The following is an 18,822-nucleotide window of genomic DNA, read 5'->3' as shown; positions in this document are numbered from 1 at the left end:
TGTATTTTATCACTCCAACTTTAAACTCCATCTTTGTATGGTTGTTTCACTTTGTGTCAGCACCTTCCTCTTATTACAGGCCAATTTGTAGCACACATTTACTCTTTAACCATATTCACCTCAACTGTCTTCTTGCCAGGATGTCCCTCTTTGATAAGTTTGTCACCCATGGCCTGGATGTCATTTATCTTCTTCTCCCTCATCTCCAGTTCTCGCATGAGAGCCTGAACAATCAGGATGAGACAATTAATGGCAACCCCGAAAGAAAACTCCCATCCATTCATTCAGTTATTCTGAAACATCACTGTCAAGTTTGAGATTAATAGCATGAATCATGAGACCACAGAATTAAAAGTTGTATGCTACTCGAGAGACGTACAGAGTAGTTATCTTTCTTTGCTGTCATGTTGGTATTGCGGTCACTCCAGTCAAAGTTGACCTCCTCCTCTTCCTTGTCATTTAGCCACATCAGTTCCTTAGTGGCAGCACTGACAAAGGCATGGAGTGAATCCAAGTTCCTCAAGCGGGACTTGGAGGAGTTCTGTGCAAAAAATAAGCAATCTGTTAATGAGAACTGAACAATTTCAAACACAAAAATGCATCAGTTTCCAGAACATTTGAAGTTGTACAACTATATAACAGTAAAATGAGATTTTAAAAAAAGTCATATAATTCATGTATTTACCAGTAGTTTGGCATACTGTAGGTCCAGTTTCCCCAGGTAGTCTCTGTATGTGCCCTTGCTGACAGTAGATAGTTGGGTCTAAAGAAGATTCAAGAAAAAACAAGAAAAACAAGACTTTAAGATGTGTGTATATATCGGATATAAAGACTAAAAGCAAAGAAAAAAAGAAAAAGAATTGATTCTGAGGGTGACTGTCACACCTCACAGTGCACTTCCTTTGTCAGATTCAAGCATGAAGTTGTTACTGCATTTTTCATTTTGTCCTGTTAGTGTTCATAAGGCCCTGTGGACAAAAATTTGTTAACAAATGACACGCGGTGGGTCCTTTATCTACTGGACAGATTTTTTTTCAAGGGAAACTCTGGTCTGGAAAACACACTGTTGCTATTGCAACAACTGAGCAACAGCACAACAATGGATTAAGACAGTACTGTGATGGCAGTCCTTGTTTTTAGAGTGCTTTGATGTTCTTACCCAATAAGAACAACTGTTCAGTATACGCAGAATGAGCCCCTGTCTAGACGAAAATGAACAATGCAGTATTGCTTCATGTAAAGACGAGCAGCAAGGAGACGTTACCAAAAGAGAAGGCGGGCCCAAGTGTGTGCCTACAATGTGTATGTATTTGATGATTAGGCATTGGTTTTAGTGTTTTTTATAGGCTACAGGCATTTGTATTTTAGTTGTAGGCATGTTAGGTTACAGTTCACTTCCTATAGTTAAGGTAGGATCATGTCCTCAACTTTTCAGGCCAAACAGGCCATGGGCCAAACAGTGTAGGTGTGACAGCCCTCTGAGATGCTTTTTGCAGTAACAGTGAGGGTCTACCTCGTCAGTCTTAGCCCGTTCAATCTTGGTTCGGAAGTCCTCCACGCTCTGATGCAGGCCTCTGTGGCTGCCCAGGTGGGACTCCACAGAGGGTAAGTCAGAGCCCCACTGAGCTTCATCAATGCGACGTTGATTCTCCTCCACCCAGGCCAGCAGGTCTTGGGCGTAGCGCAGGGTCACTTCATCCATCTCAGGCCGCACCTTAATGGATGGCTGCTGGGAGGTCTGGGTCTTGTTCGCCTGGGCAACGTTCACACCAGACTTCAAGCGGAGGTTGTAATCACTGCGGAGGTTCACCAGGCGCTCATGGAGGCGGTAAACCCTGTGGGGATAACAAAGAGTTACATCTTGTCTCTTATAACCAGACTGAATTGGTCCATTTCATTTTATGCTCAAATTCATATTCGCATGCTGTTTGAAAGTGTGGACACATGCAAGAAAGACTAATAGCGTTTCATATCCGTGAGTGACTGAATTAGTCACACTTGGTGCATTAAGCTTTGTGACTCAGTTTTTTGTAACCATGCAAAATTGCCTGAAAATTGTTAGATCCAATGCCAGGAACATTGTTTTTCTCTTTGCCATTGTATAGTACTGTATGGTATTTATTTTTTAAAGACTAGGATAAGAGAGTTATGGAACCCTATATGCCTCTAAATTTTTTCTTTTTTTCTTGCAGTTTTTGAGAAATGATTATCCATATGCCATCATTACCCTTGTTTCATTTGTGTTGATGTTATGTTATAGTTTTTCTTTTGACCTTGTAAAGCAGCTGATTATACCACTTGACAAATAAAGTTGACTTGAATGTAAAGGAGCAAGCACTTACCTGCGGTACATTTGCTCAGCCTGCAGGTGGCGCCCATCCTTGAGTAGTTGCACATCATTGAAGAGCAGACGGATCATGTCATCTGCCTTGTCCAGGTCCCTGTGCACCTCTGCTGTGTGCTGAGCTGGCTTCCCTGCATTCAGCAGACGGATGTCCTATGGGATGAAAAAAATAAAGATGATCATTTCCATTTTACTTTCAGTGACCGCAACAATTATGGAAGCAGTGACACTGATTGACATAAAACAGGCCACTCTCCACTTAAATGATTTTGAGGATACATTATATACAATGTTTTTGATTTTGACTTTTTTTCTAAATATTGACTACAATTATTCCTAGCTAGTTATTTTAGATATGTAATGGTACATGGTCTGATTCTCTCTACCATTTCTGATTCAAAGGACGAATGCAGTGAGTAAATCCATATGACTATGATGAGTCACTTAAAAAACATCCTGCCCTTGTGACCCAGCACCCAGACCTCTGCTACAGCCCCAACACTGTGGATTTATTTCTCTGCATTTTTTCAATGTTGTACAGAGGAGGAAAATAAGCTGAAGATATTTTTGGGAAACCTTTATGAACAAAGCATCCTAGTGAATTACAGCTAATTCAAAATGCTATGATCTTAAATTACACTAAAAAAGCACATAAGTGACATGTGATCACTTGTGATCCGATTAGAAGCTTTGTAAACACACAGTATAGTTTCCTCCAGTGTCAGATCTGTATGGTACTCACTGTCTGCAGCAGGGTCTCCAGCTGGTTGAGCTGTTCCTCACACACCCCAGACTCCATCTGGACTTTACTAAGGATCCTCTGAAGCCTCTCAAGTCTAGATTAGATTAGATTAGATGAGTGTCATCAAAGACTGATACAAAATAATTATTAAAAAGAAAAAAAAAGAAAAGAAAATAGCAGCAAACAGCATACACTGTACGCAGGGTATGCAAAATACAATGGCACTCATAATAATTAAACTGATTAGATTATTGATCACTAACTATTTGCACAATAAGGTATATAATAGCAAAACAGGTGTAGGTTTAGCACATATACAGATGATGCTGATTGGTTACTTATTACTTATCAAATAATTACAAAACAATATGCAGCATTTTTTTCTTTAAAAAGTCAGAAGGCTTGAGATTCAATGCATATATATCAATCGGAACATATCACATCACATCACACAGGAACATACACAATCACATCACATTAAGATAAACAGAAGCTGAAGTTCTCAACACAAGTCACAACACTTACGGCCGCGGGCGACGAAGCAAGTACTCTAGTCTATGAGGGTCAGTCACAAATGCCATGTTGTAACTTTCCTACATTCCAACCATGAGAGACCCTGTGTTTCTCACAGTCCCACCGCATACTAGAAAATCTCTCTGCCAAGTGGTGGTACAGAATGGCATAAATGTCTCCGTTTTGTGAGGAAGACGTCCGCTCTGCTTGTTCAGCCATTCCACATTTCAGCCCCATGAACAAGGCTTTAAGACTGCAAGATGACCAGATAGCCTCGTGACATGGACCAGCCCATTTCTAGGCGTGACATACCATCGTCGCTCTAAATACACAGGACACTGGCAGTGTCCCAACATTCTGTTTCATATTTAATATATGTCTACCTGATCCAATTATGATAATACTGTTTTTTAAACGTGTTGTGTCAAACCAGCATTTTGAAACAAAGACACTCATTCTTCAGCTATCGCATAACTTGGAAAGGAAACGAGGCAAGAAGTCTGCAACAACAAATGCATGATGGAAAATGACTTATGTGGCTATAATAAAATTGCTATGCATGTAAGCTAGAGCTAGAGCAACTTTTTTATTTTTCTATACGATACACTTACGTCTTTATTCAGGAGAACTAAATCTACCAAAGAGCAACCAATTGGAAAAAACTGAAGCTCGTGGTAACGTTTCAGCCACCCTGGACTCATAGCAACAGCATAGGTGTCTGCTAGTAGACAACTACATCCATGTGGTAGTAACCGAGAGCGGTAATCCCCATTTGTTTTAATCAAGTTAAATGGGAGCCTGCCACACAGACGATGACGTGATCCTATCAGGCAATAACAGAATTCTTGCCATTCCTTAATTAACAGTGTAGGGAGGGTAAACACACAGTTTAAGCTCTACAAACATTTCATAAAGACAGAGGTGCTCTGGGAGCAGAACAAATCTCACTCACTCAGTCAGTTAAACCCCAAATATAATAAGGTAAGACTGGCAATGAATTTTGTCAATGAGTTTTGATGACGATCAGCAATCAATTCATCCAGATTATTTTCGGCCCTCTCAATAGCAAAGACTTAACTTCAAGTAAAATCAGCAATAAAAATGTGTATCTGTGAGTAGATATTTGCAACGTCACTCACCGTTCAAACTCTATCCTGAGCAGCCGTTCTCTCTCTAGAATGGCCACATGCAGGCGACCCCATTCTTTCTCTACATCAATAGGGTGGTAACCTGGAGGGACCTTCACCTGACCAGCATGCACTGCACTCTGTGGGAAGAGGGGAGGCCACCGCATTAGTCATCAAAAAATGGAATAGAATAGAATAGAACAGGACAGAATGTAAAAATTTTGGTCAGCTTGCCTCAAAGGACTGGTAGATGTGTTTCGAGCGATTCTTGTCAGTCTCTTTTGCTGGCAGCTCTGTCTCTTTGAACTTCAAGAACTGGCGCCACAGGATCTACAGGGGAAAAAAAAAAGAATGCACAACCCATTTATCTTCATTGTATCTTTATTATCAGACATTATATTCCCTAGTTTTATTCATTTAAACATACAACATAATTAATTTAGACCGTTTTATCTTGAACTTTCTGTCACCTGTACGTAAGACACACATGGATGTAAAACTAAAAATATCAACAGCATCTACCGGATTCTATCTATAAAAATACCGTAGCCCCGATTTGGCATTTTTTGTGGAGTGAGCTATGTGAAGATGGCACCAAGCTTCACAAAATGGCCTATAATTCAATTTTCAATGCAACACAAAAGTAATTTGTGTAAGCAGCCAGTTCCAAATATAGATTATTTTATTTTGTTTTATTATTTTTGATTTAATTATATGCTGTTTGTTCAGTTTGAGTGGGCATGATACATGCATGAAGAATTACTGCTCTGCACATAAGGCACACATTTTGTAGATGCAAAGTGATATTTGTATGTTGTTGGCATTGCATTATTTTTTTTTCCAAGTCATCATTACTTCTAAATTCAACAAGATTCTTTTTGCCCCAAATTCTTTTTAGGCCTTTCACAAAAAAGAAATGTGTCCGTCAAATATCTTATAATTAATATTATATGTCTTACAGTCTGCAGAATTATGACCACACCTATATGCCCTGTCGGTAACCCCTGAGTTTGTCTTAGACCCCAAAGACTGAAGCCCACTGCTCTACAGAAGCATTTAAGCATTCCCATGACCAATGTAAACTGAGTTAAACCTGTTTAACAAGTCAAATAACTTAATTGTGTTTATTAGTGAAGCGAAAGGTGATGTGCAAAGTCGTAACTTTGTTATGTGAAAGAATAGTTAAACATCCAAGAAAGTGCTGGAGTTTTTGTGACCGTGCATACTGCTGCCAGACTTCAAAGAGAAAGAAGAAGAACAGTGAAGTCATGCTATGTTTTTGTTCGGTGTCCCTGGTGTATTGTGGCAGAGAGATGATTCTGCTGAGGATTAGGTTCAACAATAGCTTTAGGCTGCAGTTTCTCAGCACCAGCACTGCAAGATGTCCAACAATGTCTGCACCACTTCTTTCTTTTTGCCCATAGCTACATGATGCAACTGTTTTCTTTAACTGAACAATCCTTTTTACAATCAAATACTTCTACAGAGTTATGTGCATTGTCCTCATGCTGTGCTTTTGATGACAAAATATCACGAAGAGAAGTTTTTTGTTAGAGGGCATTCAGAAAAACAAGAAAATAGACTTTTGGCACTCTTTGATGCTTTTTATAATTTTGGCAAAATCCTCTCACCTCGATCTCCTCGTAGCTGGCGGGGAACTTCCTCTCCTCGAAGATCACGACGTGGTGGCGGATCCACTGTAGCAGAAGAGTCACCAGCTCGTAGTATTCCTGCCAGCGCAGCTCCAGCTGCTGCAGCAATCGCAGAGGAAAGAGATAGCTGGAGGTTTAACAACCGCAAACAGGAGGGCTTTTCTACTCTCCTGGCTCCACATTCAATCACTCACACACCACACTAAATTCAGTTAAGCACCAACAACCCTGGTCTTGTCTGATTGGACAAGGAGGCAGGGAGAGGAGAGACATTTATGAAGGAGGCATTGGTGGAGGAGAAAATGAGAGGGAGACAATGGGGAGGGAGGGATGGAGTGGGCAGAGAAAGACCTTACCCAAGTTACATGTATCTGTTTTGGGGTGATTTGATGTACTTCTCTATTTATGAAAGCTCTATCCTTATGAAAATATATTTTTCCATGGATATAATTTTGGTTTGGTTTGGTAACATTTTGGTTTAATACTACTTACTACAATGTAAACCAGTGAATTTCAATGTGGGGTCCCCCAGGGCTCCTTAAGGGGCTTCCTGGGGGTCCTCACACAATGAGGAATAGTTCCATTTCACTGTAATTCACTAGACATTGTTAGGAAACAGAAAATATATGAGGGATCATTTTAACATTTTCTTTTCTTCTTCCTGACTTGTCTGTGTTCAAGTATGGCATAGAACCAATTTAAACCTCTGCAATCAGCACAAAGTAACTTGATTTCATTCAAAAACAATGGAAAAAGGTGGTTTGCCAACAAGCAAAAAATGACTGGTAGCAATAGGAAAAAATTAGAAAAAAAAGTACAAGAAATTTACAAGGAAATTGGAAAAAAAATTCCAGAGAACTAGGAAAAGGAAAAGGGCTTAAACGTGAGCATTTTTTTTTTTTTACAATAACAATAAAATCCTATATACAATGATTAAAATGATATATTTAAACATCAGATCAGTGATGCTGGAATGGTGTCAGATTTCCTGTATTTAAATGCTAATGAGGGTCATCTGAAAGCAGCCTCAAGGCAAACTAAAATCATTTCAAATGGGGGTCTGCGGCTCATGGAAAGTCAACTTGAGGTTCCATAACATGAAAAAGTTTGAAAACCACTGAATATACAACAGTATGAGTTTAAGGTAAAGAGATGTCAAAGCACCTTTCTGCAATAAAAATGCAGTTTTAAGGTTCATTTAGGATTAGAATTTGCCTTACAGTTACGTTTTGGTTTAGGGTCAGAGATATGAAATCTACCAATACTAGGAGAAGCCCCCCCTTTACACAATTAGGCTAATGAGCGAGACAGTAATGCTTAATGCATGCTCCCGTGTTAACAGACAATGTGCGATAACAACACACACCCCAAGTCACAGGACTTAGATTGCTGTTTGAACTTGAGATTGCTCTGGAAAACACTGTCCACAACAGTTGATTTATACCGTCTCTCAGTCACAAGCCTGTTCAGCTTTAGTTGGGCATCAATGAGGAATCATGGGATCAAACGTAGTCCACTCACATTAGCTGTGATGCCGTCATGTGTGTCGGGAACACGAGGCATGGCATCATACAAGGATGATACATAAGTGATGATAGATTTCTCATCAGGGTGGGGAACATCAACATCTGGAAAAATAAGATGAAATCATGTCATATTCTGATTTGTTAGCATGTATTGGAGAATAATAATCAGGTAATAGTGACAAGTAGCAAAAAGGTGTCCACAGTAATACCACAATTCCAACACTCCCCACAGAGGCACCCATCGATCGTCTAGATAGCAATGGGGTGCTAAAGCAAACTGATTCTTCACAAGTAACTGGGTTTGGCAATTGTGGATTTGGCTTGGTTAATTTTGTTACCCACATTACCCTTTCTTTTAAAGGTAATTATAAAAGGCATTGCTGAACAGAGGTCATGTCATGGACATAACCCATCTCAGGAACACATGAAATGGACTAGTGGTGCAAATATTTATCATGGCAATCTACACAATATCATATTAAAAATGTATGTAGTCGGTATCCAATATTTTGTGTATGCTGTAGGGGTAAGAGGCATGCGTTTGTACATGTTGTTAGATGAGTGGCAATGGGTGCGTTCGTTTTGAGGCCTGAGTGAACCAGGCGCCAAGCGGGCGGTTTGCTGATGACCGTGCATATCGCATGACCAGTACATTGTCATTGTAATATTCTACAGTTCATGGATACTGATCAAACGTAGTCATTGAAGATGACAATATCATTTTCCTATAGGTTTATGAATACTGAAATCAATCAAAATTGCAACATGCCTGTAAAATATTGCAATATGATATTTTGTCAATATTGTGCACCCCTGCCATGAACATAAATAAATAAATAAATGGACGATAAATAACTTGTTATGAGCTATCATGTTTAAAGCTACTTCTGTCCAGTCTTACCCTCGGGGTCCAGGAGGCGTGTCACACCAAGGTCTCGCTCTGCCACGCTGAAGGCCTGTTCCAGGTTCTCCAGGTTGGTTTGTCGGTACACTTTACTCATGTCAACAAGTCTGGGCCTGGGGAAACACAAACGTGGGCAAATGATCAGTAACAAGGTCCCAATGAGTACACCACACCGGTCATAAATGCTCACATGTACTCAAAGGATATCAGAAACATCAACAGACTTATATCATATAAGATATGAAACTTAAGTAGACTTAAATGACCACTTTGTTCTAAAAGGACACACATTTAGAGTTTATCAGAGCTAGTCATCTGGGATGATTGGCATTAATCATTTAATAGTGACCGAGTACACTTTGATTTGGAAATCAACCCATACACTATACACAATTGAGCCATATTTTTTTATAATCTCAATGATGTTTTAAATCTCAATGACGCTTATCTGGTTAAATAAAGGATTTGATTTGATTTGATTTGATTTTACACTCTACATCATATTAAACATGCAAAATTAATCCATTCCAGGTATTATCACTTGTATGGCATGGCAGCAAAGCTAATAGCCACCAGCCCTGTTTTCAGGCGCATTTTCAGAGCTTCTGCCAAAGGCTCAGTTCAGTTTAAGACCTCATCTGTCAGTTTTATAATAATTCTGTGACAGCACCTGCCTTCTGTGTCCTCTGGGCATCTGACTAGTGGAGCAGGAATGTAACCTATGGAGCCGTTTAAATAGCCAAGGCTGGCATCTGGCTTTATTGGCAGTCACCTACAACTTGACTAAACGCCCTGTGTGCATCAGAGAACACAATTGGGTAGGATGATGACTGCATCACATGTACCTATGTAAACTATGTATCACAGATAAACACTTTTCACTACGTTTTCAGTTTTAACCCTTTTTAAACATAGAAGCCTGTGGGCTTATTTTGAAAGGTTATGTTCCACCCTCTTAAAAAATGCAGTATATATATGTGTATATACATCTATATCTATATATACATTTATATATTTATATACACATATACATTTATATATGTATATATGTTTATGTATTTATAAAAAATTACACACTGCTCTCTTGCAATTTTGTTTTTACTGTTTTTTTCTAGTTTTCTAGTAATATTTTGCTTTCTTATAAATTTGACAAAAATCTTGGTAATTTTTAGGCCATTTCATGCTAATTTGCTCATCACCTTTTTTCACACATTTTTGAAAGCACTGAATTTGCTCAGGTCTCAAATGGTTAATAACAAACTGTTGCAGCTTTGGGTACAATCAAAAACATCAAATCTACCTATACATGATAGCATATCCCTGTGAATATTTAGCTGTGACAGATAAGAAGGAAAGCAGTAACACAAAGCAGCAATAGGGGCAGATCCATACAGCTCTCTGACGTGTAGAGTGGAGCGGCCAGCATAGTGTGCTCCAGAAATGGGAACACGCTGCAGCTGCCGGACTTCACACACAGCAAGTTGCCTCCTTGGCCTGGAAGGGCTGGTGATGCCTTGGCGCTCTCTTTCGCAAGACCTACGAGAACCACTAGATCCATTACGCAGTTCATCACTGCTGGAGCGCGCCCCTAAGCTGTGCGAACCCCGGCCTGAGTCCCAGGAAGATCCCTCTGACGGGATATCCTCACACAACATGACCACGCGGCTGTCCACATCGCTGACAGAGCCTGACAAGCTGAGGCTCCCCTTCTTCTTCTGGTTCAGCTTCTTCTTCTTCTTTGTACTGAGCATTGTTATATCTGCCAAGATCTGAAACCTCTCCAAACAGATGAGTGGCAGCAGATTTCCACGTCCAAATGCAGGTGCAAATATGATGATTTTGGCCGGTCTTTATGTTTGCATTTGACTCTGCATAATCAAGATATGAATCCAAGGTCTCAGGTCTTGATCAGCAAGTTACAATCATCTGATTAAATCCTTCTGCAAGGTGGAACTCTTGCTAAGATGAAAAGGCCTCCTTGTGGTACAGCCAAGTCACTGCTTTCATCCCATTAGGCTTTCCGACGTGATAAGCAACATCCAGGACCAGCTCGACAAATGCAAACTGAAAAGCTCCACACACCGCAGACGATAACTTGAGTTCTCAAGCAACACAAAAACAAAAACACATTCTGGGCTGGGATGCCCTACATAATGCCTAGGCAAGAAGTAACACTGCACCATTCAGGCAGCGGGCACAAAGTGCCACAGTAACGCCCACACACCACACCTCCACAAACTTTATGAAGTGCAGTTACTAATCCAGCCCTCTGTGTTTCCACCTAAGGCTTCCTGTCAGAGAGTTGCAAGTCCATGCTCGGGTTTAGGGAAACCTGCCCCTGCAGGTATCTCTTTCTTCGAATTTATAATGACTCTTTGATGAGAACCACACCTTGCTGAGCATTCAACTTTCTCTCATCCACAGGCCCTTTTCTGCTCGTCCTCTTTTCTCCCAGGACTGTAAACGCACTCTTTTGTTACAGGTTCTAAAAACCAAACCACCCAAATGGAAATCGCACAGACTGTCACGGAAAAGTAAATGCATCTTCATTTCCCATCGCTACCCCACAAAACCACTATTATAAAGACAACATATCTGTGGGGCAGTTAACATATTGGTGTTCAGGAGCAAGGACATCAGCATTTCATGTGAAATGGACACTACCCAGCAATTTAAGCACCTAATTACATTTAATGGAGGAATTATCACTTTAACACCAGAGGATGTGTCCTTCACAGATGGCCAACACCCACTGGTGGAATTCCTCGCTGAAGGATCTGACAGTTTCATGGAGATGGATCAACATTTGATTAAAGCAGAGTGGGACCTGTGCTATCAGGTACAGTAAGTAGAAGATGGGTCAAGACCTGCTAGTAGTGTAGGGCTAAAAATGTCTATAGGATACCATTTGTAAGCTGATTAATAATGCATTCTGAAAAGAACATATAAATGAGGGAGTGTCCGTTTGAATCTGAGCACTACTGATGCAATTAATATGGAGGCTATTAAAGAATCATCCTAGAGGTTTTGAGTGTACAATTTCCTCACATTTTACATGCAACAAACCTTTGTGCAAATCATGCGGGGATACTTAGAATTTCAAATATAAATTTTTATGATGTTCTGCTTCTACAGCGAACAAAGTTGTAAACCACAGAATTGATAACTGGCTGTGTAAAGCAAATGTTTATGTGGGACTATTTTCTGGTAAAGGGACTGTTTCAACAGTTTCAAGTCATCAAAACACAACAGTGCTGCTGCTTTTTGGAAAACTAATGTGGACGACTTTGTTACAGTGATGGGATACTGCTGTGAAGAGTGAAGGAGTTCTAAAATATAACTGCTTGCTTTGGGAAATATTAGCAGAAACTTAAAGTTTATCCATTTTGTATTGTGCTAAACATGCAAAATTGCTGGTATGGTCCTTTAACTGTGTATTGTCTTGTAAACATTGTTAACTGTTGAAGAGACCTGTAAAAACACCATCAGAAACCTGGTCACTGTTAATCATGTTTAAAATGATTTGAAAAGAGTCAAGTCTTGTCAGCGCTGACACAGTAATAGAGTATTATATAATTATAGAGCAGGTTGAAACTGGGATGATAAACTATAATTTGACATTTGACAGTGTGCCAAGCTCCCACTCCAGCTCAGATACATTCTGTATTAAATAAGACCTGCTGATGTGCCATGACAAGCCCCGCACCACTGGAAGTCACAGAGAGGCAGCCGGAAAGCACACTGCTATTTAATACAATTTATTAGAAATTATTAAGGCTAAACAGGACAAATTCTTCCCGTAATTTCAGTGGTTTTGTTGTTTTTAAAGAAATGGCCAGAATAATGATGTAAGGTGTCAGTAGAAAACAACATGGAGCTCAGTCGACTATTCCAAATAAAAAAGGTTAAAACAACCATCAACAGATAGCTGTCACTACTTTTTGTCATTTCTGGGAAGAGAATTTGTTGACCACTCACTGGTGTTTGTGTATGACGGCGTTGAAGAGCTTGCCGTCCCTCCAGCTGGTGCTGAAGTTGTCGCAGCGGATGCCCTGGTAGCCCTCCGACATCCTCTGGGACCAGAGCAGCAGCTTCTCCTTGGCCGTCATGTCGTCCGACTGGCCGTTCACCTGGATATCAGAGATCTGAGGGATCACAGTTAGAGGGAACGTTAAGAGGAAGCAGGGTGAAATATGCTTGGAAATATGTGGAAAAATGTATTTGTGAGGAAATATGAAGGAAATTAATCATTAGTGGAAACCCAGAGCTGAAAATTGAGCTGAATCACTAAATCTTAAATCAGAAGAGGGAGCACAGAACCATGTCTGTTAACCCTTTGAAACCTGAGCATATTCACTTGACTTCTAATAATATAATAATATAATAATATTGCATTACAATTATTATAAAATTACCAGAGAATTGCCCCACAAAAATTGAAAAGAAAATGCAAGAAAACTACCATGACATTGCTACAAAGAAAAAACAAAACAGTTGAACAGAAAATGAGAAAAAAGATAAAAATTACTAAATGAACAGACATTGATTAGAAAATTATAAATAAATAAATAAATAGCTACAAAAAAGTAGCAAAAAAATTGTATAAAAACGTACATTAAAAAAATGGCCAAAAAAAAAAAGGGCTTCAAAGGGTTAACAAGTGAGAGGGAAATGAAAATACCACCACAGTATGTAATTAAGAACCTGAAATTAAATTATTGCTAGGCTTAGTGGCCGTCCTGTTTGAGAAATCAACAGGAATATTGTGATGTCTATTTGCATATTAGCAGGGCAAAGCTCTGCTAACTACTTGTGATTTGGTTCACAAGATCCAGCAGGAGAGCTGTCTGGTCTAGTCTGGGAAAATACTGCTGCGGCTACGGCACACAGATTACTTTTCATTCACGGAATTTAGGGATGGGAAAGAAAATGAGTCATAATCACCGGGTCTTCCATTTGGTATTAGTTACTGTTTAACTGTGTGTGTGTGTGTGTGAGTTTGTGAGTGTGTGTGTGTGTGTGTGTGTTTTAGAATGACTTCGGATGTTTGTGTAGTTGCATGTGTGTGTATGTGTCCTTATTCAACCCTTAATCTGCCATCAATGCCATTTTTTTGTAAATTAAGTGGCATTATCTTGGCATAAGGGGGAAGACAGTTTTACTTATTTCAAGGTGTGGCCTTGAGCTTGTTTTGTCCATGTACATAAGAGCAGAGCAAAGTCTTGCTAACTGCTTTAGATTTGATTCATGAGATCCAGCAGCAGAGTTATCTGGTCTAGCCTGGGAAAATAATGTATGGCTATGGGATACAGATTACTTTTCAGTGTCCCATGCCCAATTTTTTAGAAAAACTAAGTAAGGTGCACCCTTTGAAGCATGCACCTTATCTTTTATCTTCAATTAAACAAAATTTTCAGATTACCAGACCTTCATTGAATCATACAAAATCTGTTTGATTTAAAGAAAATGACTTGTTAAGATAGACTTTTTTGTGCATGTTGCAGGGTGCAGGTCTTCTCTGATGATGAGCCACGATGGCTCACCCTAAAGGTTTTTTTTTTTTTTTTCTTTTTTTTAATAAAGACTCTTCATCTCTTTATCTACCTCTGGGACACAATGGAGCTTTAACTTTACCAAAACATTACACTCCCTCCTTTATTTCCCATGTTATGCTTAAGCCTTTGTGTAACATGACCCTGAATCATTTGATTGAAGAAGGTGTGGCTCTGCCTCTCCGGCTGTGGCAGAGGGATTTCTGCCTGGTAGCTTTGGGCATAGATGGGAAAAGAAGTAGGCTGGGCTGTATGATTAAATGGGACATGGCTGGGAGTGTAGGGTATCAGTCAGTTTTACTGTAGTCACACCCTCCCCTTGAGAGTCAGGCAGAGTGTGACTCACACAGACACACCCTTGAAGAGTCAATAACATGGCCCTGAGTGCTGTCAAATGTCTCCGCACTATTCATGATATTGCACTGGTAGGGTAAATGACTTGAATGTTGGGTTTTAGTATGGGTTAGTGTGTTACTATAACATCAACATCTGATAAGAATAAGGTTAGGACAGTTTTGATTTGATTAGGAAGCTGAGATACGTAGAATTCTGAAGAACTTCATCCAGTCTGATTGATTCAGAGGAGATGGGAAGTGGCAGCTGAAAGGCGCAGATCCCAGAGACAGAGGTATAGAGCTATAATTGTAATGGAACACAACACTGACAGAGGAGGAGACCTGGAAGTGGAGGATGATGGTCCATATCAACCCCAGGGTCAACTTGGGGTTCCCATCTGCTATGTCATCATTTCTGATGTTAACCAGCTTGACCTGGGGATCAAACAGATACAATGATTTTGTTGGTTACAATACTGCCTGAGAACAATGAGGTATCTTGATGCAAGACCTTGATGCAAGACCAGATGAGAGTGGGTGAAATTCAGTACCAATGAAACATGGAAAGTCAAAACTCAAAATTAAAATTAAAATAAATATCTACTAAAACTTAATCAGCCATAGTCCATGTAGGCTACGAGCATAACAGTGCCTGTCTGTGGGCAACACCAACAATCAGTATTTGTTGTTTTAGGCCATAATTAATCAAAACTCTAGTCTAATTTAGGTTTACTCAAATTGTCAAGTCAAACAGGACATGATTTGGGATTCGGGACACCTGCTTGTAATTCAGGACATCCGGTCACCCAATGTCCCAGTAACATAATCAAGGTATACCTGTAGTTTTCTCCCAACTTAGCTTTGAAATAACTTACCTGCCGGTGTCTGAGGAAGTCCAGTGCTATCTGTACATTCTGCAGCTTGTGGAATCGCATGCGGCCTTTCTCCCTGGGCTGAAGGCAACAAAGAAGAGACAAAGAGGTATTTAGGGACATTTAAGACAGTAGGAAACAATGCCACCATCAGAGATGATCCTCTTGGTGTACTCGCAGTTGGGGAGAGTGGCTAGCATCAAACAAAGAGGGAGAAATGAATGGTGAGGACAAATGAAAATCAAAAAGGAAGACACTGATAAAAGGAAGAAACATGGGAATGACTGGTGAATGTCACGGATCTTTCCACCAATAAAAACAACTTTGACGGGTTAATGTTTGGCTTTAGAGTATGCTACGGTGTATTCCTGATCCAAAATGTTGCTTTCTTTGGTTCAGTCCTGTTGTTCACCATCACCAGACAAAGATAAAGAAAAGGGAAATTATGACAAATAGAATTAGAAAAAAAAATAATCTGAAGAGGAAATGCATGCATTGGCTGAGCCAATAACATGGTTTGTTATTACTTAGATCATCTAAAAGCAAGCTAACATTAGTTTCTTTTTATATAATGGTGAGTTGTATGTAATGGCCATAGGTTCCGGTGAGTAAAAGACACAAGTTGGCTGTAAAAAAAAAAATTGTTTTGATAGCTTCATACTGTTATAATTACATTGCAAGGTAGTGCCAAAGACTAGTTCGTCAATGGGTCCTGCAGGTGTATGCAGCACCTATTGATAACTGAATATTTTGGTTTATATCCAGCAGCTACATGATTAATGCCAGCCCATCAATGAGTGATACCTGAAATGAAAGCCCATAAAATAATTTGAGTTGCCATGGCAGGAAGTCTTGTCACCATGCACAGCCAAACCACTGGGAAAGCGTGGGTGAATCATAAGAATAAGGTGCCAACTGTAAGTTAGAGACCCACTCACCAACCGAACGCTCCTGACCACGTCTCTCTCCCTCGGCTAGCCCCAGCAAGAGCAGTGCAAAAGAGAGGAGGCAGAGGCCAGATGGCAAAGTTCAGCATACACAGGAGACGGGTAAAGGGAGGCAAACAGGAGGTGTGGTACAGGAGGAAGAGTAGGAGGAAGGGGAGCAGAGAGGAAGAACCAGGGATCAGACAGGAGTACAGTTCACACCAAGAGAGTGAGAGAGATACAGAGGCCAAAGTGGGATTAATGTGTTACGGCCATGGAGGCGTCTAGAAGATGAGCAGAGGTGGAGCTGGCGGAGGGAGCGATGAGCTACAGCAGCAGAGAAGCTTCTGTGCAAATCTGAACCCAAGAGTGTAAAATATAGCATCCTGCCTCTGGCTTATAGAGGCAATGTAATGGCAGGAATGTGATCTGCAAGCCTTCAAGAATTTTTAGAGATAGGCAGACTAAAGAACGTTTGAAAAGTCAGTTTTAAAGGATCATACCAGTGATTTTGAATGTTTGGCCCATTTACTCCCCACATTCCTGTGGCTGATAAAGCCATCAACATTCATAAACCGTAGAACTGATAACTGGCTGTGTAAAGCAAATGTTTCTCCCACAGTTATCAAAACACAACAGTGCTGCTGCCTTTGAAAAAGTAGCAAGGACAAGTTTATTACAGTGATGGAATACTGGTATGAAGAAAGTTTGAAGTCTGAAAGTTCATTTCCATATTGTAGTGGAATGAATGGAAACCAACAGCTGGATAAAAGGCACGAAAAATGTTAAGTTCTTCAACACAACTGCTTACTTTATGAAAAGATTAGCAGAGAGATGAATGCATTTTGTAGATATTTTGCTAAACATGCAAAATAACTGGTATGGTCCTTAAATTCATTATGACTCAAGAGTCACCAGAGGCAGTTAATAGGTCTTGTTTATATCCTGACAATTTGTCTCGACTAAGTTCAGCTCAGGTTAAGCCTTTGATTGAAAGGCTTGGCTGACATCACGTAACATTCGCTGCCACAAGGGATGGCACGCCAGGTTGACTTAAGGTAAGTCTTCATAAGTGTGTTATTAGTCGGGATTAGGTTTTGGTTCAGAGGATGGAGGACAGTCGAGGTAGCAGAGGCGGAGCTTGGTCCCACTTCCGATGTGAGGCGGACACTCACCAGCGTCTCCCCGGAGAGGACCTCTAACAGAGAGATCAGGTTGTGTCCATCTCTGAGGTCTTCATACAGGTCTGTCACGTGACGCTGTGCCTGCCAGAAGAAAGAGGGACAAACAGAAGGAGACACACTGTCACAAGAATTCAAGATGATTTTTAGCACCATCAATAGTCAACCCAAGCACAACAACATGGATTAGGTTAACAACGCCTTCCTCCTGGGGTGGGACTGTAATTTTGTAACCCTTATCTCTAGGTCTGGATAATAAAAGTCCCCAACAAAACATTCAGTGCCAGAGTTCTTCAATGGTTAATCTTAAATTGTCTGCTCTACTAAAGTGGATGCAGATTGGATCATTGGGTAAATACTTCCCTCAGGCAGGGACAACAAACTTGTGTAGGGTGGCGTCACTCTGCCTTCATGACGTGGTTTGTGTGAAGTGTGGCAGGAGTGATTCGAGGCCAGGCCACATTTTACTAAAACTGTCTAGGGTTATAACTGCCAAGTTTGGCAACACAGAACCTCATTAATCATAAATCCAATGAAACGTACTCACACTGGATATTCTTGAAATAGCTCTAAATGTCAGATATTGTTGATGTAAGTCTACATATTGGAGAATTAATGAAACTGTTGGATCTTGGGTCTTGGCCCTGAGTTTAAATACTGAACAATGAAAAATGGTACCAGGACAAATTCTGATGTTATTTCTCGTAGTTGGGAGATCTAATGGCATAACAAATAAACAGTACTGTTTTGGCACCAGTATTACATTCAACATGCTGGTTCCTACATTTTCAAATGATACCTGGCCCTGGTAATTTGAGCCCTACACACTTCTCCTTTGAGCAACTTCTACCAGTACATTTCTACACAGGTCAGGAATGCATCGCCGTGAGCATCCAAGCAGAGTGTGTTCCACTCCGAATGCCAAATGGCAGATGCTATCCCTGACAGCTGATAGATGTGACGCCGAATAAAAAAAATAAATAAATAAATTTTAAAAAATCAGTGAAAAGGATAACTCGGATGATTCAACACTGTGCCAACACACTCAACTGAAATCATGCCCTGTGATCGTGATATTAGCTAAAACACAGTAAGAGAGGTGCTGTGTGACTGCAAACAGACAGGTGAGGCAAGGTGTAATGGTGGGG

General features: G+C 40.2%; 1 protein-coding gene across 10 annotated transcripts in view; it reads right to left on the bottom strand.

The window, feature by feature from the left end:
- The window catches only part of LOC115373960 (plectin-like), a 154,933-nt gene that overhangs the window by 23,922 nt on the left and 112,189 nt on the right, over positions 1-18,822 (bottom strand). For 6 of the 10 annotated variants that reach the window (XM_030072625.1, XM_030072629.1, XM_030072631.1 and 3 more), the window contains 15 exons: positions 17,669-17,758; positions 15,571-15,648; positions 15,026-15,130; positions 12,787-12,953; positions 8,806-8,921; positions 7,900-8,006; positions 6,358-6,477; positions 4,961-5,056; positions 4,739-4,866; positions 3,087-3,180; positions 2,343-2,497; positions 1,514-1,835; positions 686-763; positions 380-541; positions 120-224 (listed from right to left, as the gene is read on the bottom strand). In XM_030072625.1, coding sequence (XP_029928485.1) covers positions 120-224; positions 380-541; positions 686-763; positions 1,514-1,835; positions 2,343-2,497; positions 3,087-3,180; positions 4,739-4,866; positions 4,961-5,056; positions 6,358-6,477; positions 7,900-8,006; positions 8,806-8,921; positions 12,787-12,953; positions 15,026-15,130; positions 15,571-15,648; positions 17,669-17,758 — 1,923 coding nt within the window. The remainder of the gene's footprint in view (positions 1-119; positions 225-379; positions 542-685; positions 764-1,513; positions 1,836-2,342; positions 2,498-3,086; positions 3,181-4,738; positions 4,867-4,960; positions 5,057-6,357; positions 6,478-7,899; positions 8,007-8,805; positions 8,922-12,786; positions 12,954-15,025; positions 15,131-15,570; positions 15,649-17,668; positions 17,759-18,822) is intronic. The other 4 variants (XM_030072626.1, XM_030072624.1, XM_030072628.1 and 1 more) reach the window with 2 other exon arrangements.

The sequence above is a fragment of the Myripristis murdjan genome, chromosome 16, assembly GCF_902150065.1.
Source record: "Myripristis murdjan chromosome 16, fMyrMur1.1, whole genome shotgun sequence".
Lineage (NCBI taxonomy): Eukaryota > Metazoa > Chordata > Actinopteri > Holocentriformes > Holocentridae > Myripristis > Myripristis murdjan.
Note: the sequence above shows the minus strand (reverse complement) of the source record. Positions and strands in the feature narration are given on the sequence as shown.